This window comes from Aricia agestis, chromosome 8 (assembly GCF_905147365.1).
Source record: "Aricia agestis chromosome 8, ilAriAges1.1, whole genome shotgun sequence".
NCBI classification, from domain to species: domain Eukaryota; kingdom Metazoa; phylum Arthropoda; class Insecta; order Lepidoptera; family Lycaenidae; genus Aricia; species Aricia agestis.
The window spans coordinates 7,129,861-7,156,512 of NC_056413.1; the positions used below are offsets into that span (position 1 = coordinate 7,129,861).

General features: G+C 37.7%; 4 protein-coding genes across 9 annotated transcripts in view; 1 reads left to right on the forward strand and 3 right to left on the reverse strand.

Moving 5' to 3' along the window:
• Positions 1–2,657: 2,657 nt before the first annotated feature.
• On the reverse strand, positions 2,658–4,848 carry LOC121729425. Its single transcript, XM_042117942.1, has 3 exons — positions 4,677–4,848; positions 4,095–4,323; positions 2,658–2,850 (listed from the first exon to the last, which is right to left on the reverse strand). Exons 1-3 carry the CDS (start codon positions 4,754–4,756, stop codon positions 2,704–2,706), a joined length of 456 nt encoding a protein of 151 aa, XP_041973876.1. The 5' UTR covers positions 4,757–4,848; the 3' UTR covers positions 2,658–2,703.
• A 2,003-nt stretch (positions 4,849–6,851) lies between these two features.
• On the reverse strand, positions 6,852–8,444 carry LOC121729317 (cyclin-C). The gene is made up of 3 exons (XM_042117790.1): positions 7,696–8,444; positions 7,423–7,515; positions 6,852–7,020 (listed from the first exon to the last, which is right to left on the reverse strand). The coding sequence occupies exons 1-3, from the start codon at positions 8,326–8,328 to the stop codon at positions 6,898–6,900; spliced, it is 849 nt and encodes a 282-aa protein (XP_041973724.1). The 5' UTR covers positions 8,329–8,444; the 3' UTR covers positions 6,852–6,897.
• A 393-nt stretch (positions 8,445–8,837) lies between these two features.
• LOC121729733 (lethal(2)neighbour of Tid protein) lies at positions 8,838–10,494 on the forward strand. Its single transcript, XM_042118341.1, has one exon. The coding sequence runs from the start codon at positions 8,951–8,953 to the stop codon at positions 10,424–10,426; it is 1,476 nt and encodes a 491-aa protein (XP_041974275.1). The 5' UTR covers positions 8,838–8,950; the 3' UTR covers positions 10,427–10,494.
• A 112-nt stretch (positions 10,495–10,606) lies between these two features.
• Positions 10,607–26,652, reverse strand: part of LOC121729663 (E3 ubiquitin-protein ligase hyd) — a 36,008-nt gene continuing 19,962 nt past the window's right edge. For 4 of the 6 annotated variants that reach the window (XM_042118248.1, XM_042118244.1, XM_042118245.1 and 1 more), the window contains exons 29-50: positions 26,448–26,629; positions 26,028–26,211; positions 25,726–25,883; positions 25,240–25,442; positions 24,737–24,902; positions 18,550–18,699; positions 17,602–17,720; positions 17,361–17,479; positions 16,997–17,136; positions 16,736–16,818; positions 16,317–16,444; positions 15,384–15,606; positions 14,906–15,094; positions 14,448–14,581; positions 14,199–14,328; positions 13,967–14,077; positions 13,519–13,681; positions 13,119–13,335; positions 12,640–12,846; positions 12,235–12,382; positions 11,838–12,068; positions 10,607–11,651 (exon numbers count right to left, since the gene is read on the reverse strand). In XM_042118248.1, coding sequence (XP_041974182.1) covers positions 11,439–11,651; positions 11,838–12,068; positions 12,235–12,382; positions 12,640–12,846; positions 13,119–13,335; positions 13,519–13,681; positions 13,967–14,077; positions 14,199–14,328; positions 14,448–14,581; positions 14,906–15,094; positions 15,384–15,606; positions 16,317–16,444; positions 16,736–16,818; positions 16,997–17,136; positions 17,361–17,479; positions 17,602–17,720; positions 18,550–18,699; positions 24,737–24,902; positions 25,240–25,442; positions 25,726–25,883; positions 26,028–26,211; positions 26,448–26,629 — 3,598 coding nt within the window. In that variant the 3' untranslated portion in view covers positions 10,607–11,438. The remainder of the gene's footprint in view (positions 11,652–11,837; positions 12,069–12,234; positions 12,383–12,639; positions 12,847–13,118; positions 13,336–13,518; positions 13,682–13,966; positions 14,078–14,198; positions 14,329–14,447; positions 14,582–14,905; positions 15,095–15,383; positions 15,607–16,316; positions 16,445–16,735; positions 16,819–16,996; positions 17,137–17,360; positions 17,480–17,601; positions 17,721–18,549; positions 18,700–24,736; positions 24,903–25,239; positions 25,443–25,725; positions 25,884–26,027; positions 26,212–26,447; positions 26,630–26,652) is intronic. The other 2 variants (XM_042118247.1, XM_042118246.1) reach the window with 2 other exon arrangements.

Below are 26,652 nucleotides of genomic sequence, written 5' to 3' on the forward strand. Positions count from 1 at the left end.
ATCCACGCAAACCGAGCGTTTCGTGTAGCTATAGTTCTAAACTATCTATTTTCATCAAACAATTTCATGCACACTATGAGGGCACTTTTGAGATTGACAGCTCTTGGGCCATCTACTTTTTTTTCCTATGGCAGTGTCTCTGACCATGTGTATAAAACTACCATTTGTGAAATCTTGTTGCATAAAGCAATCTGATTATTTAAGCAATGAGTTTCATACTAAATCGCAACACGAAATCTAAAGTATTCTTTTTGTTAAAATATATCGAGTATTATTTAGAGTGGCCTAAGAGGCTGTTGGGTAAAGGGGTGAGCACATTGAGTCGGGCTGTGCCGGGGCTCAGCGTGCCGGGGCGCATCGCAAAAATCCGCCTCCATTCAATTTGTATGGAAGCGGATGCGCGTATCGTTCACTGTGTCGGGGCGCGGCGGATTTGAGTCAATGCGACAAGGCCCGGCAAGTCCCGACAAACCCGCTGCGCCCCGGCAACAGTGTGACGACACTTCACATAGATTTCCACTTTTTGGTAGATTTAAGGTCAAATGAATTGACGATTGAGTATCCCAAAATTTTTTGTAAATTTTAATAGATCGATATTACATGAGAAATAATATAAAAATTTAAAATGGTTAATGAAGACAGGCCATTTAAACATTTTAGTTTTATTTTAGTTTCAACCACGTAGAATACATTGATTAATAAAGGTAGATTTTCGGTAGAATATAGCAACGTTATTGATATATCGAGTCACGAGTGATTTAAGAGTAGTCACACTGGAGCTATCCAAAGTACTCAAAATCCGTCAATGCGATGCGACCCGACCCGACAATATCCGCCCCAACACGCCCCGGCACGCGTCGACAAAGTGTGCGCGTACCTTAACTATGAAGATGCTGCAACTTAATTTTATTTGGAAGTAATATTATTTGATTAAATGTTCCACGAATTTGATAACGTCGCGCTTTTTTTACATTAATTTTAATCTTGTTTTAATTTTCTGATTTAAAAATGAAATTTTACAACCCAGTCTGTTACATATAAGTTTAAGTACCGTACCACCATATTATGACATAAGTTGCGCTGCCATGACGTGTTGTGTACAACATTATTTTATTTGAAGTAAAGATACACATGCTTATTTCAATCGAGCATATGCTGATTACGAGCATGTGTGTCCATGCATTGCTCAAAATAAGATTGCTTATTTCAAGCATGCTCAAAAATCGACATACGTGTTCGGGTGGCGTAATAGATCGATATTACATGAGAAATAATATAAAAATTTAAAATGGTTAATGAAGACAGGCCATTTAAACATTTTAGTTTTATTTTAGTTTCAACCACGTAGAATACATTGATTAATAAAGGTAGATTTTCGGTAGAATATAGCAACGTTATTGATATATCGAGTCACGAGTGATTTAAGAGTAGTCACACTGGAGCTATCCAAAGTACTCAAAATCCGTCAATGCGATGCGACCCGACCCGACAATATCCGCCCCAACACGCCCCGGCACGCGTCGACAAAGTGTGCGCGTACCTTAACTATGAAGATGCTGCAACTTAATTTTATTTGGAAGTAATATTATTTGATTAAATGTTCCACGAATTTGATAACGTCGCGCTTTTTTTACATTAATTTTAATCTTGTTTTAATTTTCTGATTTAAAAATGAAATTTTACAACCCAGTCTGTTACATATAAGTTTAAGTACCGTACCACCATATTATGACATAAGTTGCGCTGCCATGACGTGTTGTGTACAACATTATTTTATTTGAAGTAAAGATACACATGCTTATTTCAATCGAGCATATGCTGATTACGAGCATGTGTGTCCATGCATTGCTCAAAATAAGATTGCTTATTTCAAGCATGCTCAAAAATCGACATACGTGTTCGGGTGGCGGGGGGTGTGGTTTAAGTACGTGCAGGTTTGTGGTAGTATCGATCAGTTTTTCTCTTATAATAAGCATGCTTAATAGAAGCAAATGTATAGAGTTCGAATAGCATGCTTGTTTTAAGCATGCTAATAAGTAATAAGCATGCTAGTTTTGAGCATGTGTAACTGTACCTTTAGTTCTGAATCGTATACTTTTTTTTCTGGGGTCCCTTTTAACATGATTCATGTTATAAAAAAAAGGAATAAATAATAATCAATTACTGTTCCTTTTGTAAATATAGGTAGATATTCCTTACTTACTAGTTTTTTTTTGTTTTAACCACAGATCCTATATTTCTCTTCATACAAACAACATTTATATCGTTTTCGGCATGTGAACTGCCCTGGGGCAGGGTGGGCCGACAGGATACGAAAACACCCGAAATTTAAATTAAGAACATAACTATGATGATCCACGAAGCACGTGGACTTAGTACTATACATAGTTTATGTTCTTAATTTAAACTTCGCTTATATCCTTATCCGAACTGCCCCGGGGCAGTTCAGATGCCGACAACGACATTAGTCATTGAACTAGATTATTAATATCGATTTTGTTTTTATATTTTGTTATTCTATTTTTTGCAGCAATGTAATACTAACCAGGATTAAAGCTTAACTTGAAACAGCTCTTTGCTATACTTATATAAAATAATTTATTAACATATTGTTCGGGAAAGTCAATGAGAGGATACTAAAACACAATGTTAATAAAATACATTTATTACAGGTAATATATTCCTGTTTATATAAAAAATATATTAAACGGTAACATTGGTAACGTTTACGATATCTGTGGTGGGAGTGGGACAGCTAACGGCTTTGCTCTTCTCACAACACAGGGCTTCTTCCGAAGTCATGTTGGCATATACCCATGGCTTGACGCATACTTTGTAAAACGCTGACAACTGAAAACAGAATAATGATCTTTGCCAGTTGCTGTTTAAGTTATTTAAGTTTATATTTTGTAAGGGCTTTTTGTAGAATATAGCAGCTCCTGCTTCCTATCGCAGAGTAAATACAGATGTAATCCAAGGAAAGGAAAAACTTCGATACGCGTTTAAGTTAAACGCGACATGTTACAATGCTATTTCGAATATAACAAAATCGGCCAAGTGCGAGTCGGACTCGCGCATGAAGGGTTCCGTACCGTTATAGACCAAAAATTGTGCTTTTTGTATGGGAGCCCCCTTAATTTTTTATTTTATTTCAATATTATTAAGTATTAAAGTATATATTATAAGGGCTTTTCGATTATCGAGCAAAAAAGGCCAAAAAATCACGTTTGTTGTATGAGAGCCCCCTGAAATATTAATTTTATTTTGTTTTTAGTATTTGTTATTATAGCGGCAACAGATAATATACACACATTACACAATCTGTGAAAATTTCATAAGTCTAGCTATATCGGTTCTTGAGTTACAGACTGGAGACATACAGACAGACGGACAGACATCAACGTCTTAGTAATAGGGTCCCGTTTTTACCCTTTGGGTACGGAACCCTAAAAATAAATTATTGGCCAAGACCCACAGAATGAGCACACGAAACATCACAATCGGTTCCAGCCTTTTCAAAGGAGTTTGGCAACTAACACACGACACGAGAATTGTATACAGATTACAGGGTACCTACAAAACTAAGTGATAATACTTTAGTTTAAGGTGTGTATGTGTCCCCTACACAGAGTTCGATATGAAAGTAGCAGCGCTGAAAGAGCAACTTTTTTTTAACTTTTGTATGGGATATCCAGCTGCTACTTTCACAGTGAACTCTATACAAGGGACACATTACACATACATACCCTAAAGCAGCGGTCGGCAACCTTTTGGTAGGCAAGGGCCACAAGGTGGCAAAACAAACTAAAGGCGGGCCGCAGGCCTCATACTCGTATTACCCCTAGAAGCTCAGTATACCTATACATAATGAGGGTTTAGTGTTTGTTATAAAATGACACAAACAGCTACGTTCTTAAGAGGCAATTACTACTGGCAATATAAAGAAAACACTGTTTTTGATATTATGTCATATAACTTATTCATAACACATTCACGGGCCGCGTGTTGCCGACCGCTGCCCTAAAGTATTAAATTAAATCACTATGTTTTGTTACACCTCGTATACAAGATATGAAAATTCAAAAACATCCCACCTTCAGCTCCTTAGCGTCAACAATTTTAGCGCACAGGATCTCCGGTCCCTTAGCTCTGGTGGCGGTAGCTAGTGCCAGGCAGAACTCCTTGCAGGTGCCCTCTCCCGCTTCGTCGCAGGGCACCACCAGGCCAGGAGCGTGGGATATCAGCGGCGCGGAGCCTGCCTCAGGCGTGGGCGACGAGAAACCGCCACATGAGCAATCGCCTTTCGCCACAGGCGTTGATACACTGGAAATATGTTAAGTATATGAGTAGTTTTAAAGCCTGTACCTACTTGTGTATGTAGGTACACTAGAGTGCCTGCAAAAAGCCAAAAATCAGCCACACCTGCGCTCCATAATTAGAGATAAATTACTATTATTACAAATGAAGTTAACGTATTTTTTGTGCGTAATCAATGTAGAATGAACTTTAGTCAGGGGTATTTTCGGACCACTAGAACAGAGCGTCCTGCATCCTCTTGGCAAAACACTTGCAATACCCCAGATGTTACGTATGTCCAACCTTTGACACTTATCGCTTGCCATCAGGTAATCCGTTAATATCGTTTGTCCACAACTACAAAAAAAACAAGTACATACCTCTCAGAAACTTCGCAAAGGCTTAGTGTAACTGTTGTGAGTACAACAAAGCAATAAATGATTTCTTTTACGGCGGACATAATTTTATTATTCTGGTTGTTCTGCCGATCGTATAGGTTGATACTTATCAAGGTGATTGACTGTCTCACACTGGCCGATGAAACAATTAAGGAAATCAGGTATTTAATCAGTGTTTAAATACTCTGATCCTAGCCGTCATTGTAGGAATAGCATAATTTATAAATATCTGGGACAATACTATACAACGACGAACGAACGCGGGACTACTTTTACTCACTAATAAAATATTTGGACAGCGAATAATTACAAAGGTATTTCTCTGTCACATTGAGAAGGTTCTAAACAAAGATAGCGGATATAATATTATAATTCCTCAAATATCAGTCGCGAAGAATGAGTACTTCACTATTTCAAGCTGTTAAATACTTTTTAGGCAAGAATAATAACATTTGAGTAACGTATCAGTCTCTGGCAAAATATTATTAATTACGATGAGTTATAGTAGTATACCTACTCTCTCTAATTATTGCCTATCAATTGTAAAAGCATGAAGGAATAGAGTCGCTTTGCGCGACACTCTTTTTGATCTTATGCTTCTGAGTAAAAGTTTAAAAAATCAATCATAGCCAAGCAGCACTTTGAATCCTGCTAATAATCCTAAGAATAGCCACCCTAGTGAAATTATGAAATCAAAGTCGATGTTTTGGCAAATCTAACTGTACTACAGTTTGGTTCTATACAAGCGAATTGTTATGAACTTTTCACTGTTCTTTTATACAATGGACCATTCGTTTAATGATTCAAAGAAAGAAATAACATTGAGGAAGCTACATAATATGGCTTCGTGAATATTTGCACTGAAACAAGTATAAGTACAATATTACTTTGCTTAGAAAATATGTAAAAAAAATCTTAAATTATCCAATCTATGGCTTTTTTTATTAATAAGATTTATTCTAAAATTGTAGCATACGTTATATGGAAGTTTCAAGGAGAGTTTATTAATTATACCAATTTTTTTTATAGTGTGGCAAAGCGCGTTATCCCGGCATGTGCGCCATATAGCTATATTTCTATACAGCTAATTGGACTTTTGTCATACTCACAATACATATACGTGCAATAATGATGTACTAACTTTATACAAGTTAAAAAAGCAATACTAATACTATTAATGTTTTAGGAAAACTGTAATTATTATTTTTTGGGCTGATTAAAATAAAAATAAAAAAAGATATTATGGTTAAAATCTTTTAATATTTTGGTTTATAAAACTTATTACATTCTATACTAAAATTAATAGTTCATATCTTATTAGGAAACATGAAACTAATGTCAAACTCCCTAGTTTTTCAATAAATATTCCAAATACATTATGAGACAAAATAATTTACTAGTAAATTAATTTAAAAAATTTGAATAAGTGCAAGGAAAGTGTATAATTATTTGATTAAAGATGAATTTCCACCAAGACTCACCGAGGCGGCCATTTTTAAAAGAAGAAGAAGAAGAAGAAGTGACAGTACATTCAATATCATAATTTTAAAAAATCTGAATTTAAATGTTGGGTGAATGTTGCGAAAAAAGGAACTAACGCCGCCATCATACAAAAACGCCATTTTTGACAGGTCTCCTTTACCTGCAGCGCCCCTGCCCAATGTAGCTTTGAATTTGTAATAATGTATTAAAAATCAAATAGGAAATATTATGCAAAGGGTCGAAGCAGGAGGCGCTAAAAGCATATTATATAGTAAACGATCCGACATGTTGCACCCGTTGTATCAGAATAATGACAGAAATGTTGTCAAACATGGAACCAAACATTTTGTTTACTGTATGTGCTGTTTAGTGTAAAAATATTGCAGTATATATTACTGCTATGTTTTACATTTTCTGTAAGGGTTGTCACTAAAAAATGCATTATAATAAAGGTGCCGATTGGCAGTGGACAACCTGAAGCAACCGCAGAGGTTTGTATGTATTTCTATGAAATATCCTGCGCAGCTAACGATACGAAGCTAGCAACACATTCATAGAAATACAAAGAAATTATGTGTCGCAACGACAGGTCGTCTCCTGCAACTTCATGTAGTCGGCTTCCAACTTATACCTTAAAACATAATGACGTTACAATGTTACTAACACATAGACATATATAATACTTAATTTTTAAATTATTCTTCCAAGTGCTGGTTGTGTATTATCTTTGGGGTGCTGGACTTGGTTTGGGCATTTTCCCTAAAAGGGCTTGTATTTCTTTTTTCTCATCATAGCTCTTCCACATCTCATAGAGGTTAATGATAGCTCTTACTATCTCCTGAATCTGAAAAGACAGTTTTTACGGTTAGTGATAATACAGGTACAATCTAAATTCAAAAAGTAATAAAAAATATATCTACAGCTATAACAGAACATCCTCCTTTTCAGATGTTGGTTACCATATTTTATTGTTTATTAAATAATAACAATTTGTTGCCACCTTTCTCTAAAAAGATTAATCATCATTGCACGATATATTATGGGATGGTGCGTGTGGCCACAAAGGAAAATCTTCCGACCGAACAAGGTATTATGCTCGGTCAGGCCGAAGCCCACGTGATACATTTCAGTTATCGTATATATACGCCATCGGTATACCGACGCGCTTAGAAATCTTTGATAGTGCGATGCAGGAATGTTAGGCTAATGATTATGGGTACCGTGAGTACTGCTACATTATACTTACTTTATCCATATCAACATTTAGTTCTGCAAACCAAGGTTTCAAATTTTCTTTGCCCAGCATAACGCAAGCAATGTTCAGAGCTGCTATTGCAATCTGAAAATAACAAAAAAATATTTTCAAAAGATCTTCTAGTAACAAAATGCAGGGGACGAAAATAGATAAGATTTCATACGATTTTGTTGTTTAAATTGTAAATACATATTAACAAAAAATCTGGTAAAATGTTCAAAAACAAACTATTCACAATGTAACAAGATTCATAACAATACATACCTGATAAGGTGGATACAACAGACTGACATCAGTTCTGAGCGAATCGTTTACAACTCTCCAAGCACATGTGAGAAGCTGATCATCCTGCCCAATGTCTTGCACAAACAGCAGTAGAGGTCTGTACGGTTGGAACACAATAAGGCAACAATCCAAATTTTCTAATAAGTAAAACTCGCATTCCAATATGTGGTTAGTTCTATATGGAAACTCCTGCTGTCCATAAGCATAACTGAATTTATTTTTTATTACAGTCTGACAGGTGGTGATGAGTCTCGAATTTGAGATAACACCAAACTCTTCTACTTTAGATGCTAGAAAGACACACGTAGGCGCCAACAGTAAAGGATCTATGCACTTTAAAGAATTTCTTGCATAAAATCTCTTGAAATAAACTGTTGCTGTAGCGATAACTTGCTGACGTAATTTCAATTGCTCGCCAAGAATTTGTATGATGCTAGCAAAGAAATTAAATATTTTTTGGTATTCTTCTTCTGATAGTTTGGCCAAATCGTGTTGTCTGTCTCTAACGAGATCTTGTTTGTCTAGAATCCACTGCTGATGATGTGAGCTTTGCCAAAAGTTCCCAGCCATGTTATTGTTTTTTAACACAAAGTGAAAATAAAGCAATTTCATAAATTATTCATGATAATATAGAAGATAGATTATATAGAGTTCTACAAAATAGTGATTTAAGTTTACAAAAATATAATTATTATTTATTATTTTTTCAATCTGCTATTTTTGCCACAATTTTTGGAAAACTAGTGGCATCAATTGTCAAGTGTCAACCGTCAATGACGCTGTCATTTGTCAAACGGCAAACCATAGAGCATAAACTTGACAAGTATTTTTTCTGATTTTTATTGTTTCTCTGCCATGATTTTTGCAAATAAAGTTTGATATAATCAATGCATCCTTGATTCTGATGCCTGGCAACTGGCAAGTGGCAGCTGGCGGCCCGCGGCTGGTGAGTGATGACTGGTGACTGGCACCTGCAATCTGCATGTCTGCATAGTGTATACTGTATAGCGCTGAGTGGCGAGAGCATCCATTTTCAAAATTCAATAGCAAGCTGGCAAAATTAGGAAGTTCAGAAATTCAATGGAGATGGCGAAGGATATTTTTGACACAAATGTCAAATACCCGGATGGCCCGGAAAGAAAGGGCTTGTTGTAAATATAGCTAATAAAATGTATTGAAAAGCCTGGGAAATAGGTCAGGATTTATAAAACACTACAAAACAGAGACCTCTAAAATGAGAGGCGAATATCTTCGACAATCCACTATGGCAAATATTTTTAAGAAAATACTTAATTGGAACTTTATAAAAGGTTTGGTTGTGAATCCAAAACAGCTAACATTTGTAGCATTTCTGATCGTGGTAGCGGAATTGGTGCTCAATATATTTATAGTCGAAAAGGTCCCCTACACAGAAATCGACTGGAAAGCGTATATGCAGGAATGTGAAGGATTTCTAAATGGAACTCTGGATTACAGTAAGTTGCGAGGAGACACCGGGCCACTAGTGTACCCAGCTGGTTTTGTTTACATTTATTCATTGTTCTATTTTATAACAAGTCGCGGAGAAAACATTAGATTGGCGCAATACATATTTATATTCATATATTTACTTCTACTAGTCTTGGTGTTACGAATCTATGTTAAAACTAAAAAGGTCCCACCTTATGTACTTGTTATTACCATTCTGACTTCTTATAGGATTCATTCAATTCACGTTTTGAGGTTGTTCAATGATCCCATTGCTGTTCTATTTCTATATGCTTCCTTAAATTTCTTCCTAGACTCTAAATGGTATTTGGGAAGTATTTTCTACAGTTTAGCAGTGTCAATAAAAATGAACATTTTATTGTTTGCACCTGCTCTTTTCTTCTTTTATCTTGTAAATTTAGGATTAAAAGAGACTGTCAAACATTTATCTTTATGTGGGATTATACAAGTTCTTCTAGGTTTACCGTTTTTACTTAATTCTCCAAAAGCATATTTAAAGGGAAGCTTTGATGTAGGAAGAGTATTTAATCATACTTGGACTGTTAACTACAGATTTCTAAACATCACAACATTTGAGAGTGCATATTTTCACATTGCTTTGTTGTGTGTACATGTTATGCTATTATTAATTTGTCTGCCGATGTGTATAAAATACTTCCAAAGTTATTGTCGTCTAAAATATGTCCAGAGCCAATTCCAGCCTCAAATTGATGCAAAAAATTCGGAACTTGCTAGGAAATCTAAAATTAAAAAGCAAGCTAAAAACAAGTCTTCGGAACCAGATGAAAAACTTTCAAAAGATCAAAAAGATTTTTTAAACTCTTTTGAAAATCTATTGAAAAAAAATTCAAGTAGCTCAGGTCAAAAGACACAAAAAAAAGCTAATGATCAAGATACACAATTCAGCATTGACTTTGATATTCTAGCGCAACTCTTTATTCTTCCAATGTTTCTTATAAATTTTATTGGAATTGTTTGTGCACGAAGCCTACATTATCAATTTTATTCTTGGTATTTCCACTCTCTACCATATTTGCTTTGGTCAACGAGCTACTCTGTTATATTTAGGTTTTTGATCTTAGCTCTAATAGAATTTTGCTGGAATACATATCCGAGTACCGACTTAACTAGTGCCTTGTTACATGTCTGTCATCTATTTGTTTTATATGGAGTTTGTAGGAAAATGTCGATTGAGCTGAGTGTAGCGGCTAAAGTGCAATGAACATTTAGTGATAATTTAAATAATAAATTTTGTTGTCTTTTTGTAATAAATGAACCTTTTGCAAGAAATTATTTGTTTCATTACTATCCTATGAAATAAAAAATATTATGTACATATTATTGTTATTTGCTGCTCTACATCTTCTAAAAGCAAAAAAATTGTGTCAATGAAACAAATATGAAGCGTTTTGGGAAATATTTATTATGAACCTTAATAAATACAACTAATTAGAGGATATCTAGTATAATCCTTATTTAGAGATGAGAGGTGCATAATACTTCCTCTTTTATCACAATGACCACCGTAAACTGAAATTGTTATCTCTGGCAATCAAGTCAAAGAAATCAGTGTAGCCCCAAACCGACATAATATACATGAGTATATGCTTTTAAAATGACATTGTTACAACAGAATTACTGAAACCCAAATAATAAGTGTGAAAAAAATGCATTAAAACAGAACAATATTGCAAAGTAAAATGTTTATTTATATAACTATGTAAAGAATTTACAAAAATGAAAGCTCTATATCTAAGTCTCAGCATTTATAGTTAAACATAGGTATGATTTTTTCTAAATGTGCATTGATACACCTTTACAAGACCACTTGACTAAGCTTTAAATACCATTACAAGACTTGCATGCTACGGTCAGTTTTCCTGTTGACTGTCATCTAACTGAAACATCTCAATTTTCTTACCTAACGCGATTATAAGAACCAGAGGTAAAGGAGTGTCAAGTATTTCAATTATACGTCGATATATACGGAAATATTGTTTAAATATATTAACTATTCAGTCAGATATAATTTTCAGTCATATTCGTCAAAAACACATCATACTGTATAAGTATGTAATAGAATCTAAATTTAAAATGTAGTAGTATCGCTTTATAGTGTTTATCGATAAAAGTTCTATAGTCTCGTAGTACTAACAATGATAGCTTGTAACGGCAGTCTCAAAATGACCGGTCTTACAACTAAATACACATAGTCAATAGTGGCAGAAAGGCGACTAAACGAAGCCGAAATTTTTTGTTTTAATTGCTAATAATAATTTATGCTTTAGTACATGTCTCGAAGAATATAACGGTATGTAGAGCCGCGATATACAAGTGTTGGCCGTGGGCAAGTGAGCGTCGTCGGCGGGCCGTATCGTCACCGACGGCATCGGCTGGAAGCCCTCCTCCGACGCCGGTAAAGCGGGTGACCCAGTCCAGAAATAAACCTGAAAGAAGAGACAAAGTTTAAGTATTTACAAAAATTGGAAATAAATTGAGTTAATGAGGACATTTAAAATTCATAACATTTATATGGGCACAAAAATAATTATTTTTTAAAGTAATCTAGCTATTACATTTGTATACACATTGTGGTGCATCTTGTAAGGTGATAAAAATAGAGAAATACTTACTAAGTCTTGTCTCTCTAAATGAGTCATCTTGTCTACAATAGCCCAGAGCCACCGTTTAAACCTCGCAAGCCGCTCCGGAGGCTCGCCACTTTCGTCATTGAAACTTGTATAAGATACTAGAGCGGCCACATTAATGTCACCGACGCCATTCAACAGCAACCTCAGGTCTTCCGCTGTTAGACCTTCTAGTGCAGATTCGGGTAGAACATCTAATACACCTACTCTCATCGCCTGTAGGGAAAATAAATAATATATTTTGTAATCTTATAAAAAGTTTGAGTATCTTAAATAAAGACAGGAATGGTTTGAAAACATTATTATTTCAGTTAAAAATTGTTTTTTAATTTTATACATTTTATGTAATATAAATTGATAGTTGAAAATGAAATCCATTTACCTCTAACGCTTTCTCTTGAGCAATAAGCATTCGATGCTGTGCGTATTTCCGTACATAGTCATACACATTGAGCGCCGTGACTTCTATTTCCCGACCACCGGGCACGAGCTCCACACAACCGCCACCTTCTTCCTCGCACATTTCCAAACTAAAAAGAACAAAATATAAAGATGTAGGCTGGTCAGTCAAAATTTTAAAAGCTCTATATATTGCTGCAAGTTTACTGCCTAACATATTTTATCGTTTGAGGCAATAGACGTGTTACGTAGCGGCTCTTACAATGAAACAACCTAAAAGCAAGTTCAGACACATTAGAAATGTAACACAATGCTTTTGTAACAAGTTGTGTACCACAACTTGTTACACTTCTGTTGTCTATACTACATAGTTCTTGATGATAATTACCTAAAGTTGAGATCTAGGGCAACGAAAAGGGAATGGGAATCTCCCGTCTCCGCGTCGACGACGAGCTGTCGCAGGCTCTCGTACACGACGGGATCGAAGAACGCCAGGTCGTGGAACCTCACAGGCCGGCCCAGAATGTATTTCAGCACGTGCCGGTTTAGGAACATAGGACATAGCTCGTTTTGTAGGAGACACAAGCCGACGATCCTGTAATGTCAGTAATTTTGTCAATTTATATATGTAATATTTTAAATCATTTACAATGTAGCGGAACTTTTGTACTCAAGGCAGTTTTAAGTTAATAATGAACCTTTGCAGTTGTGTAGTTTTTACAATCTATAGCTGTGAGCTATGTACGAGTTTCTTGCTAAAAATTGCGGTCAATTTATAATTTTATGACCTATTGTATATATATAATACAAATTATTTTATTTGTATATTAATACGTCTCACAAGCTATAAAAACTTGGAAGCCGTACCTGCCGACATTTCTAAAGGCGTTGATCCTCTCCGGCGTGGGGCGTCCCTGCCTGGGCGAGTAGTAGCCGCGCTTGCCGGGCGAGTAGAACAGCGGTGCGACGTCGTCGGGCGCGGGAGCGGCGCTGCCGGGCGCCGCGCCGCCCGCCCCGCCCGCGCCGCTGCCGCTGCCTGCGCCGCTCGTGCCGCCGCGCTCCGACAGCGAGAACACATCTAAATCTATATAACTCTCATGTAAGCCATGTATTGTCACCTTAAACTAACAACCAACTTTATAATTTAAGTAATAAACAAAGCTTTGAGATAAGCTACTTTATATAATATACTTATTGGCAGGCTATAAAATACGCGTGTAACTAATTGACATTTAAAATTTATTTGATACTCTAGTATTCTATTTACCTAATATTGCTTCTGAAGGGTGCATAACAATCAAATCCATCGCTTCTCGAACTTTCTGCCTTAACGCATCTTCATTTGCTAGTAGCACTAGGAGCTGGGCAGGAGTTAGTTCTAGAAGCATTCCCGTAATCTTTCCAGCGAACGTGGGGTGAAGAGAATGAACCTGAAACATATTAATAAATCATCAACATTTTGTTAACTTTTGTAACAGCGCCCGCACCGCTACTTAGTTTTGGAGTTTAGGCTAATCAAAACGCTTTCGACATTTAATCAGAATTCCATTTTGTAGTTTCATTATATTGAGATTGTATCTAAACCATATCAAAAATTAGATGTTTCGATTTTATAATAGTTTTTTTTTTTTATTTTTAGTAGAATCGACCTACTGTTGTAAATCGCTTTTTTCAACAGTAAGTCGATTGTGGAAAGATGAAACAATATAGCATACCTTTGGGTATAATCTTTCTCCTAGTTGCGCCTGGTGTAGGGTGAGATGTTCATTGTGGCCTCCCGGCCGGTCCCCGCCGAGCCAGCCAGCGCCCTCCGTTCCCGGTGCAGCCTATACGACAGCATAACATTACATTTAATTACATTTATTCTGCCTGCTTTTATTTCAACAAAACCGAAAAACAGTTTGGCAGCTATCTATTATATTATAAGCTAATAGCTCTAGCAAGTACCTGAGGTGAGTATGGTCGCGCGTCGACGCTCAGCACGCGACGGGGCTCACGCGCGGCCGGCGGACGCGGCGCGGGGCGACCTGGACCGCGCCGCGCGCTGTCTTTCGCCCGCGCTCGACCCGCTCCACCCCTGAAATAAATGTTTACCTCTTTATTTGCTTACTGATGCTATCTTTTTTTAAAATCTATCAATCAAGGCAAACTACTATATAATAAAAAATAAAAGAGCAAATATAAGTAGCTACATACCGCGTGCCGCTGTTACTGCTAGCTCCATTCGCAGCGGTCCCAGCCGACCCCGACGTACCGTTGGTGCTGCTACTGTTATTGCTACTGCCCGTGGTTGACTCTAGTGGTGGAAGTTTCTCGTTTGCGAGTAACGCCTGGAATAATTTATAACAATATTTTTTAAGACTCAAGATTTAAAAAATACCATAGACGGTATTTCTAAAAAAAGACAGGTATTTTAATATGAAACATAAACAATAATACATTGTCATGCCCGATGTAACGTCAATGTATTAATGTTTGTGACCATAATTTTGTATCAATCCATCATTGAAATAAAATATAAGAAACGCCCGTTTCCAACATTTAGAAATCTCCTAAAACTAACATGTTAGGAGCGTCATCGACGATCTTAACATTATCGTATGGGTCTATTGACTGAAATAAACGAAAAAAAAATGTCGTGTCTTGATCCTCACCTCGGCGACACTGGTGTAGAAGGAGCGGGCGACGCCACTGCCCTCTCCCGGCTCGTCTCGGAACGTGACCTTGACGCGGTTTACGGCCAGCGGCGGTTGCGCACTATGCGCGCGCCGGTTCTGCCCCGCGAATGCGCTGTTCAGCTCAGAGAACGTCTGCTGCAGTAACTTCGCACGGTCCCGCTCCATCTACCAAAGAAACACGAAATAAGTGTCAGTGTTCTTACTTTCATACAGCGTAAAAAGCACGAGGCTTCTAGCTAAATTTCATAGAAATTACATGTTATTTTATGTTTTGTGACTCATCTCGTGATTTATGAATTTGGCCTTTGCTCAGAAGTATGTTACGTGTTTTACGAAAATAAAATTGTGAAATGTGTAACCCAACGGCTGCAATACAAGTATCGGATTAGTTTGAAGAAGTATTTAACAAACTGAAATATAACAGCTGTACAATGCGTGTATCGTGAAAACATACCTTATGCAAGGTGAGGTCGCGCTGCTGCGAGTTTCTCAACTTTTCCATGTCTCGCCGGAACTTGACCTCCTTGACGGGGAAGCCGCCGAGCTCGGCGACGACGGAGCCCGGCTCCAGTCCTACGTCTTCCGTGAACACGCGCCCGAACAGATCCAGCGACAACCGCCAGCGACCGAGCAGCAGATCGTGCGATACCGACGCGCCCAGCGATGGACACGCGCGACTAATGACACAAAAACATTTCATGTAAAAAGTTATAAACTTTACAACATAAACTTTACAAACAATAAAGTATCTTAACATTTTAAACTTTCGCGTTGCATTATAATTAAAACTTTTTAATTGGGACTTAACGCTTAAGTATGTACTCGTAGTAGCATTACTACTTGAATAAGTCGCGTTAAGTCCCGATTAAAAAGTTTTAAATAAAATATCTTTATTTGCATAAAGCATTTTACAAAAGACGTTGTTTAGAATTGGTCTTTAGAACTATGTTTCGCCGTTTTATTGTTATGCAATTATTACAAACAAATATTATGGTGCTCCGTCACCGCGAGCATTCACGTGTCACGTGTTCGACTTTGAGCATTATATAGCAAGTTGACTTCACTGTCACGTAGCATTGATGTTACAAGTTGTATCAAGATATTACACATTGCTTCATTACAAGGTGCGAATTGTAATGCTCGGTTCTCCTCCCTCATTGATGTAATGCTCGACTCTGTAACGTTACATTACAAGAGAATGCTCCCAGTTAGGGAGCATTCTCTTGTAATGTAGCAAAAGAAGTAAAAATACATAATATTATAAATTATTCTTGTCATGTGAAATCCAAATTTTTCTGTACATATAAATACGAGCTAGCTAATGAGAGATATTATACAAAAGTAGAGAAACATAGACTATACTTCATCTGGATATATTAACACTTACGGTGGCGCGGGTGCGGTGAGTACTTGCGGTGGCAGCAGCGGCGGTGGCGGGAGGCCAGTGGTCTCCACAGTCACGTGCGCCGAGATCTCCTGAGATTCCAATGGATCTGCCGCACTTAGCAGCTCACCCTGTCGTTGTAATTTTTATGAACAACGTATATTTGTATGATATAAGAGATCGAAGTACTTATTGTACTTGTATTAACTTACATATTTTAGTTTTCATAAATTACAATATACTTATTTGAATGAAAGTATAAAATATGTTATTTTTTACAAAAAAAAAATCGTACAAAAAATAACACGATAAATTTTACTTTCCGAATGCAATTATAAAGATATCAAAAATTTAATGCCAATTGCGTGTGTAGGGAATAATTTTGATAAGAAAAAGTCCCCCAAATAAGTGGAGTGACTTACAGCACGTACAATAACGGTCTTGCCCGGGCTGCGAGACGACGACGCGCGGGGCTCTTGGGTCGCCGCGCTGGAAGTGCTGGGGCCTAAAAATTACATGGCATTAGTAAAAATACACTAGTTGTGGCTCTTGAGCGTATACTCTCAATAACTTTTATGCCTAGTTTCATAAATTGGCACAGTAGTTTTGGACCTAAGTTCTATAAGAATAGAATCATCAAATATAGGACAAACAAAAAATATTCTACTGCTCACTAAACTCACCAGAACTAGGCAATACAGTGATGGTCTGTTGTTGAGGTGCCTCCATGATGGAGCAAGCTGTGTCTACCAGCGTGTGGAACTCGGACGATGACGCATTGGGCTCCTGGTGGCTGCTGCTTGTTGATGCTAAGTGAGGATGCCTGAAATTACATTTTATTAAATAGATAATGATTTATTGTTATATAAACCGGCCAAATGTAAGTCATTCTCTTCATATGGGAGAGCCCTACTTAATTATGCATATATATTTATTTAATTCATAGATTATTAATTTGTAAACATTGCTACTTTATGACTATTATAGAGTTAAAGTTTAGCCTGTTTACCTAATTAACTAAAATATTACATGCGTTAATCTTCTTACCTATGATGTTTCTTTCTGGGTATTTGTTGTCTCGCTTCATTAGAATCTGAGTCTGACAAATATTCTCCATCAGTGTCAATATCCATTTTCGTAACATTATCCTTTGCACATGACAGATCCTAAAAATATAAAATTGAAATTTAAAAAATGGTTTACGCAGTGTTTGTAATGTATAAGCAATGTTACAAAATGTCATTAATATAGGAATGTATTTTAAAGCATTCTAAAAAACAAAACATACCTGTGGCTCGTCTCTAGGTACCGTGTGCGAATGTGCGGGTGGAGCGGAGGCGGGGCGCGCGGGCGGCGACCAGCCTCGCTCGGTGCCTCTGCACGATAGACCAAGCCGGCGAGGTACCACTGAGCAACATATTGATATAGTTAATGAAAATAGTAAGACGTATCATTCTTATTTTAATTTCGGATAAGACAGCTTAAACTTATGCCGCGTTGACTAATAACCGAGCGGCAACATTTCTAACTCTAGACGAATAAGAATTGTGAATCAATCGGCATAATTATCTAACTAGAAAACACGTATAGGTCATATTCCCGCAAGTTTTAAGGTGGCTCGCCGATTCAGGCGGTACACAACCGTGACTGGCAAAAATTCAAACAAAATACCACCATGAACTAGGCTACATGTTTCATTTTCTACCGAAATTGGTCTAGCCACAAGACCACCGCGCACAAGAGTTTTCCGCGCGTCGAGATTCAATAATGTCGAATCTATTATACTGTTACGCGCTAGGGTATTTGGGGAGGAAGACCTGCTGACTCTCTTGAAGACTTTATTCACAAGCACAAAGTCCAACACTAAGCACTACATCCAATTCACTGAGCACATTCACTGTCCTAGATCGTAGCCAAGTTGTAGGTTCCGCTAGAATCACTTTTTGATTACTTGTTTCTCACTTCGAAGTCGCTTTGATGATAGCTCGTATCGAACTGAATTACCGGCCCGTCTGCCTGCGACTATTTATAAGGCCGAGACGAATTCTAGAAAGTTCCATTCTAGATCGTACTCATTTCGCGTAAACAAGTGTGGAATGTTTCTATATAATATGCGAATATTGTGATCGTACACTATTACAATATGCGCGTATTTTATTGTCTGTGTTCCCTCGATAACTTTCGCTGGTTTGACACTAGATGGCACTACGTGTCCGTATCAGTAACAATACTATACCTTCTAGCGGATTATTGACGCCGGGTGGAGCGTCGCCGGTAGCGGGCACGGTGACAGGCTGCCGCGGCATACCAAACAGCTCCTCGCGGCGAGCGTTAGGCTGCAGCAGCTGGGGCTGGTCAGCCAACGGCAGAGCGTCTTGCATCGTCACTAAATCATACAAAGTTATAGTTCACCTAACTGTGAATTATTATAATATTAGATAGATCAAGTAACATTAAATGAGATCGAAGGTAAGTTACATAAAAAATATGTATATTGCATAGTCCACACGATATATTAGCATCTTAAAGATTGAGTGTAGAGTATGTAAGCCAGCGGTAGGCAACAGGCGGACCGCGGTCCGTTTGCGAAACGCGAAAAGTCTAATCTCGGACCGCGAAATATTGTTATAATTAAGTTAAAATATTGTTATGTATTTTATACCAAGTATTAATTAAAACATAGGGTATATGTGTATTTTATTAATTAAAATAATATTTTTAAGCTACCTTATTTTTTTTTTTTTTTTTTTTTAATCTTTTTATTTTACAGAGGCTTTTAACACTCAGTGTTAATGTCAGCCTCATAGGTGAATACAGTGTTTCCTACATAAGGGACAGATCCAAAAAACTATATAATTTTATTGCCTCTGGGGACAACGGCTCCGAAAGTTAAATTACACGAAATAAACCAAGGCTCCCATACTGGTTTATTCTGGATGGTTCCGTACCAAACTCCAACACCTCTTTGTAATTCCTCGCCGAAATGGTATTCCCATTTCTCGAGCGCCTTTTCCTTAATGTGATGACGAAGCTCATTTACAAAAGGTTTAGAACAGACCACGGGACCATCCATAACTGCACTCTTGGCAAGCGCATCCGCAGTTTCGTTTCCAATCAAACCGACATGGGCAGGAACCCATTGCAGCTTAATTGAAACTTTTCCAGAAACATGCCGGAGTAAATCCAAAGCTTCGAAGGCTATCGGAGAGCCACGTTGCTTCGTGGCGCACCGACGAAGGTGTTGGAGAGCACTTCTCGAGTCTGATAAAATAACTATACTGTTATTGTTGTTCAAGTTATTAACATAAGTTAGTGATTCCTTAATAGCAAGAAGTTCAGCAGTCATTATATTATTATCTCTATGTAATTTAAACTTCTGTGAAACGTCTAATTGGGGATCGAAGAAGGCAGCTCCGACACCTTGAGTACATTTAGAGCCATCCGTATATAACTTATAACAATCAGAATAATTATCAGATTGATGAATTGCAAAAAATAATTTTTAAGTTCACAATCAGATAAGCTCCGTTTTGGAGCCATGTCGCCAACTTTATGTACAATGAGTTCTTCGACATCTATTGAAGACACCCATGTGTTTAACGAATACGCCTCTAACTTTTCACTTACATATACATTAATATTACTCCATTCAGAGTTAATTTGTGCTAGAATTGGGAGATTAGTATTCCTAAAATAATTTCGTACTAAATTTAACTGATCTAAAGAATATAACAAATCGTTGCCTAGTCTAGACTTAAATTTAAGCAAGAACCTACTCGCCAACACGTACCTACGTATATGTAAGGGAGGAATGGAGAGTTCACTCTGCATAACAAACACTGGAGTGCTACGTATAAAAGAGCCACATATTCTCAACGCTCTGTTTTGTAGAATATCGAGCTTTTTAAGATGTGTTTTAGCACAACTACCATATATAAAACTAGCATAGTCAAGTCGGCTCCTTACAAGAGAAATATAAAGACGGCGAATATATTGAGGGTGAACTCCCCACGACCTACCCGATAGAACTTTTAAGACGTTCAAACATTTATAGTTTTTAGCACACAATTCATTTACATGAAGACTCCATCTTAAGGACGAGTCCAGCCATAAACCTAAGTATTTAACTTTATCCACCACGTTAAGAGATGAACCGTTAATCTCAATATCAATATTAAAACTTCTTCTAGTTCTATTAAATACACAAATATTAGATTTAGATACGGATAATTGGAGACCAATACTATCTAAATAGTTAATCACGGCCTTTATAGCTAACTTAAGAGAGCAAACTGCTTCTAGAGTATTACCATTTACAACTGTTTTGTATAACACGAAATCATCAGCGTATTGGGAGTTATAAACATTATTATTTACAATAATTCTAGAAATACCTCTAGTTGCAATATTAAATAAACTAGGAGAAAGGGGGTCCCCTTGAGCTAGTCCCTGGTTTGTACATCTAATTAATAATGCTACTACTTTACTTAGATCATCTAAAACAATTGTACAACGACGATTAGACAAAAAATTAAATAAATATTTACAAATAAAATTACCGATTCCAATTTCCTGCAAGATATGAATTAATGCAGTTATATTTAAATTGTTGTAGGCATTCTCAATGTCTATGAAGCAAGCGATTGTTGGCTCTCTTCTGGCAAAACCTAATTGTATATGAGATGTAAGTAAAGCTAGGTTATCAACACAAGATTGTCCACGTCTAAAACCAGTCGACGTGCCGGGAAGGAGGCCCTGGCTTTCAATAAACCACTCCAATCTTCTTAATAGAATCAAATGGAATATCTTACACGGACAAGACATTAATGAGATAGGACGTAATGAGGAGGCAAGAGTGGGATCCCTTCCCGGTTTAAGAATAGGGACTATTTGTATGTCTCTCCACTGATCAGGTATATTACTTGACATTAAAATTAAATTGAAAATTTTTAAAAGCATACACTTAGCATTATTTGGAAGATAATAGATCATAGTATATGATATATTATCCATTCCTGGAGATGTATCTTTCTTTTTTAAACAGTTACGAAGCTCCGCGAGAGTAATGGGTGATTCTATAATGGAAGGTTGTCTTTCTGGCAAAGTTGGCTCCTGCTCGGCAACATAATCAGGGGTCAAGGAATGCAATAGCTTTTCAGCATTAAGAGGATCTACAGTATCTCTGCGTCCAGTGTTGCCTTTGATCCATCGCATCTTTCTCCACATAACGGATGCTGATGTTTCGTGGTTGATACTGGAACAAAATTCTCTCCACGACTTAGATTTTTCTTTTCTTATAAGTAATTTGGCTTGGGATACTTTGTTTTTCCATAGAAGCAAATTAGAAGGTGTAGGATTACGCCGTAACTGCGCCAATGCAAGACGCCGTTCAGCAACTGCCTTTGAAAGATCCTTATTCCAATAAATTTTGGGTTTGAAGTTTGATGTGGGGTCTTGACAAATTTTAATCCAAGGGATGTGCTTATCAGCCAAATATTTAATTTGATTTGTAAAACTATCATAGCTCGTTTGGACATCATTCACCTCTTCATGAATAAACATTGTCGTTCCTTCTTTAGTATATTCTACCCAGTTAGCTGCTTTATAATTTCTTTTTTTAATGTATCTGTTCGTTTTATAAAAACCACAACTTAACTTTAACACTAGATGATCACTGCCTAAGGATTCATTTGTAACCTGCCAACTCATATTGATAGCAATGTCTGTGGAAGCAAATGATATATCAGGCGAGGTTTTTTGAAGGCTACCGTTAACCCACTTCACTCTAGTAGGCGCACCGTCATTAAGACATATAAAAACATTTTCAAACATAGCTTTATAAACAGCTTCACCTCTTCTATCGGACTTGCAAGACCATAGAGTGTGATGCGCATTAAAATCTCCGATTATAAGACAACCTGTTTTGAATGTATTGAAAATCGCATCCCAATCCTGTTGACTTGTAGAAATTGAAGGCGGACAATACACAGCAATCACGTGCTTTAATGTAGGTACGTTAAAAATTTCAATATTGATTATCTGGATATCAGAGTTAGAAATATTAGAAACTCGTTCAGAATAGTTTATTGATGTATGTATTATGGCGCACAAACCACCATATGAATCGTCTCTGTCTGCTCTCACTATATTATAACCAGAAAATTTCAGGCTTACACTAGATGAAAGCCACGTTTCACTCACAAAAGCCATATGTATTTTGTCTTGTGACATCAAAAGTTCAAAGTCACTGGCCTTACGTTTTAAACTGTTAGCATTCCATTGAAAAATGTTGATACCGCTGTGTAAAGAATTGATATTACTGGCCATTATTGTTTCTTCCCATAAACTTAAGCACCGTCTCAAAATTCAAATATTCTTGTAAAACATCTACTACTTCGGACCAGAAAAATTCAATCAGCATTTTAAACTTATCTTTTAAACTTCCTTCTGCTACAAAAACTTCTCTTATTTTATCTAAAATCCTTTCTAGCAAACGTTTCCTTTCCTTACGATTAGTACTAGAGCTAGACTTTTCAACTTGCTTATTTTCAGTATGAATTTCAGCACTAGTTATCTGAAATGTATGAAAAACATCCTCGTCATCGCGTCTGACGTCTAGACTTTTTTTCCTTGATTTATTTTTGTTCTTTTTCTTGAACTCAGTTGTGGTAGACGACTCTTGATTAGGCATCGAAGAAACACACTCATCTAATTCCATAATGTCATCATCACTATCGTGTAAAGTTTCAACGGCTGCATAGTCGCCAACAGTAACATCTCTATAAGTGGGAGCCGAAGCCCCGTCGGTCCTGGCGTGGGAAATAATAGGTTTAACAAAAAGCATCTCGGGTTCCAATCTGGTCGTAGTCTTATTCAGTGTCTCTTCCTTCAACTTATTTAATGCAAACTTATAAGAGCACATATGATTTCCCATATACATCCGAATATTTCTTTCTTTCTTAAATACAGGACAAGCAGATTTCATAAAAGATAAGTGATTCCCTTTGCAGTTAACACATCTATAACTTTTCGTTTCGCAGTTTTCATGTTTCCCGCTACACTTAGGACAAATTGGGGTCTTAGATGGACAAATCTGATTGACGTGACCGTATCGCCAACATTTAGAGCATTGAGTCACAGGATACATGTAAGAATCTACGGCCATTCGACACCCATAAGCTTTTATAAATTCTGGAAGATTTGAACCTTCGAACCCTATTCGAACGGTTTCAGACTTTATCCATTTACCATCCGAATCTTTCCGTAACAACCTCTTAATGGATAAAATCTTCGTGTCACATTCGAAAATCTCTTTCAATTCCTTATCTTCTATATCAATGTCAATATCCCGGACCACGCCATAACAGTAATGCAACTCATTAGTATTTCTACAAACCCACTCATAATCCTGTGTAATCTTATTATTCAGAAAATTGTTTGCGTCTAGCTCGGATTTAAATTTAATTAAAAGTTTGAAAGGACTTTTATATTTGATAGTTTCTATGCCCTGAATATTGTATTTAGCCAATAGTTTTGCAAACGCTAACTGCTTCGGTAGAAAATCGGTCTTGGCGGTTATAGAAACTTCAAAATTATTATGTAAATTAGCTGGCGGATTAGGTGATGCAGATGGAGGGGTTCTCTGCAGGTTCCTGCGCTTATATCTCGTGACCAGTGTAAAGCCATCATCAGCTAGCGGCTCTGGAGAACTACCTGCTAGTCGCCTTTTGTTGCCTGGCTGCAACATCGCTTCACTTCCAACATCGTCGAGATTATTATGACCTACTGACATACCTGCATCATCCCACTCTAAGTCTACCTCTCCTTCATATTCTCCAGATTCCAGCACTATTATGTTAACAGCCTCCGCAGCCATCTCATTGAGTGCAGGCTCCATCGTACCTTCTTCCTCAGGTTCGCTCATAATTACAACACAATGCGGGTAGATCGAAAAAAATAATAATACGAAAGTTTGTTAAAGAAAGAAAACTATTCACATAAGTTCACTTTTAATTTGATAATTATTAATAATTATAAACGAAATAATCATACTTCAGAATATTTAAACTCGGAAACAAAAAAAAACTCGCAAATATGAAATGAAAATTGACGTCACAGAGATCGTAACACGGAGCGCGTCCGAACGTGACGGGCGCAAACCCAGACTCAAGCTACCTTATTAGACTTCGTTAAAATTTTCCCATAGTATCCGGACCCCACCTAAAATTACTTGCCGACCCCTGATGTAAGCTATAATTGATTTGTACGGAAACATGCCCTTTGAACATGAGAGCCAAGTTAATTGTAATCGCTATAGTGTAGGCAACATAATATGGGCTGGCCACGGGTTAAAAGCATTAAAATTTGAAAGAGTGAGATTGTCGCGGTGATTGCTATTTGCGTTACAATATAATCGGACTTACTGTTGAAGGGGTCAGGCGGCGGGCACCCTAGACACAGCGTGGACTCTGACCGCTGGAAGAACGCATGAGCTCGGCCGCGCACGCCGTCACTCTCCCCGTCAGACTCGGCGGCCGCACCACCGCCCACCACCATTTCCTCCTCGCCCTCCTCGTTCTCGTTCTCATCCTATACATTACAAAGCAATTAGCAACAAATATTTAGGAGTCAGGCCTTACTCCTGAAATTACTACGATTGCGGTATCAATTTTAATTCAGCTTAAACTTGAATTAACAACCGCTGCACGACTGTGCGCTAATGTAAATATTGGGAGTAGCAAAAACTACTGAGATGGAGTTTATTCGATTCTCGATTGTATCGTGAATAAGGGTGTTTTCACACATAAACGTACAGCGCCTATGTTTAAATTAGCCAATCAAAATTGATCTTTATTAATACATACAACAACCCTACAAAATTCAACTTTAAAATAAAATAAAAACATTAAAGCTGCACCAAACTCACCGAAGTCCAAAGATGATGGTGATGGTGCGGCTGGGGCTGCGCGGCCCGCATGTAGTACACTAGCGCGTCGAGCACGTACGCGACGTGTTTGAGCGCCGCCACGTCGAGCACGGGCAGTTGCTCCGCGTGCTCGGCGCTGTGCGCGCGCAGCAGCGACAGGCAGTACGCCAGGAACTCGCGACGCGCGCTGCCCGCTTCCACGCCTGAGGATCAGGACACGTTATTTGTGAAGACGAATTTCTGCGCTTGTTATAGTTCAATGTGTAGCAGTATAAAATACAGGTAATATAATATTGTGACCAATAGGTAATTACAGGATTCCTGGGACACAATCGAAAGTTTAGTAATATGCACGCGCAAGCAAAGAGCCATGTATAAATTTACATTTACTAACATTTCTTTGAAACTGTCATTGGTAACCATGATACATAATATGCCTATTATAATATTACAAGATCAATATTACATACAGATGCTATAAATTACCTTGTTCTCTGTCTCTAGCACGTGGTCCTTCAGTAAATCCGATAATTCGAGTAGTGGGCGAGGTCAGTGATATAGTGCGTCGCGCCGCCGGCACTGCGGAGCGTCCGGCGTCAGAGCTAGATGATCCGGCGTTGTTTGAAGTCAATGACGCACCGAATCTTCAAAAAAATTGCAATTATTGTAACATTTATTGCGATGTTGGACTAGACAAATACAAATAAAAAGTTTGAAATGCAGTTCTGCAAGTCCTGTCATGAAATGTTGGAATTAAAGAAAGATGTATGTTTATTTCAGTATGTTACCTTAGTTGGGCTTCCGTGGCATCCATGACAGTGACGAGCCAGTCCCATGTCTGTTTCAGTTGTCTTTCCAAGTAGCACTGCAGCCGAAGTGCTTCGCGAATAGCCAGCGGTAACATCCGCGGCAGTGGAAGGGTTACGCGCTCGTAATCCCATAGAAGATCGGCAATTTGGCGTATAACGATACCTAAAGGAATAAAAATAAAAATCTGTCATTATATTCAGTCAGTCAGTCCTACATTCAGCTTTCTTCTGGTTCAATAGTTTCATACTTTTAATGTCCTTAAATTTGACCTTTTTTGTTATTATATTTGTTTAAAATTTTTATAATCGGTTCAGTTTGGCAGTATAATTTTGTTTTTCGGAAAAAACAAAATTATATCATTATAATATTAGTATAGATGTTAAGCATGTCTAGCTCACCAAACGCTCTCGCCAGGAAGGACGCAGTAGTGGAAGTAGAGTGGGGGTCGTGCGCGCCCGCAGCGGCGGCGGTGGAGCGGCGCAGCGAGCTCGGGTCTATGAACACGAGCGACGACGCGCCCGTCAGCCGCACGCCGCCTGTTGTCCCCGCCGTGCTAATGCGCGCGGTCTCGCGCGAACTCCTGCAATGTTGCAGGACAACGTG

What these genes read in the sequence shown, in the direction of transcription:
- LOC121729425 (XM_042117942.1), bottom strand. Translation starts at nt 4,756, where the DNA reads ATGTCCGCCGTAAAAGAAATCATTTATTGCTTTGTTGTACTCACAACA. An exon ending in CTTTGCGAAGTTTCTGAGAG is followed by an intron (nt 4,324 to 4,676) that starts GTATGTACTTGT and finishes ACATATTTCCAG; the next exon opens with TGTATCAACGCCTGTGGCGA. An exon ending in TTGACGCTAAGGAGCTGAAG is followed by an intron (nt 2,851 to 4,094) that starts GTGGGATGTTTT and finishes TTCTGTTTTCAG; the next exon opens with TTGTCAGCGTTTTACAAAGT.
- LOC121729317 (XM_042117790.1), bottom strand. Translation starts at nt 8,328, where the DNA reads ATGAAATTGCTTTATTTTCACTTTGTGTTAAAAAACAATAACATGGCT. An exon ending in TGTTGTATCCACCTTATCAG is followed by an intron (nt 7,516 to 7,695) that starts GTATGTATTGTT and finishes TGTTATTTTCAG; the next exon opens with ATTGCAATAGCAGCTCTGAA. An exon ending in TAAATGTTGATATGGATAAA is followed by an intron (nt 7,021 to 7,422) that starts GTAAGTATAATG and finishes CTGTCTTTTCAG; the next exon opens with ATTCAGGAGATAGTAAGAGC.
- LOC121729733 (XM_042118341.1), top strand. Translation starts at nt 8,951, where the DNA reads ATGAGAGGCGAATATCTTCGACAATCCACTATGGCAAATATTTTTAAG.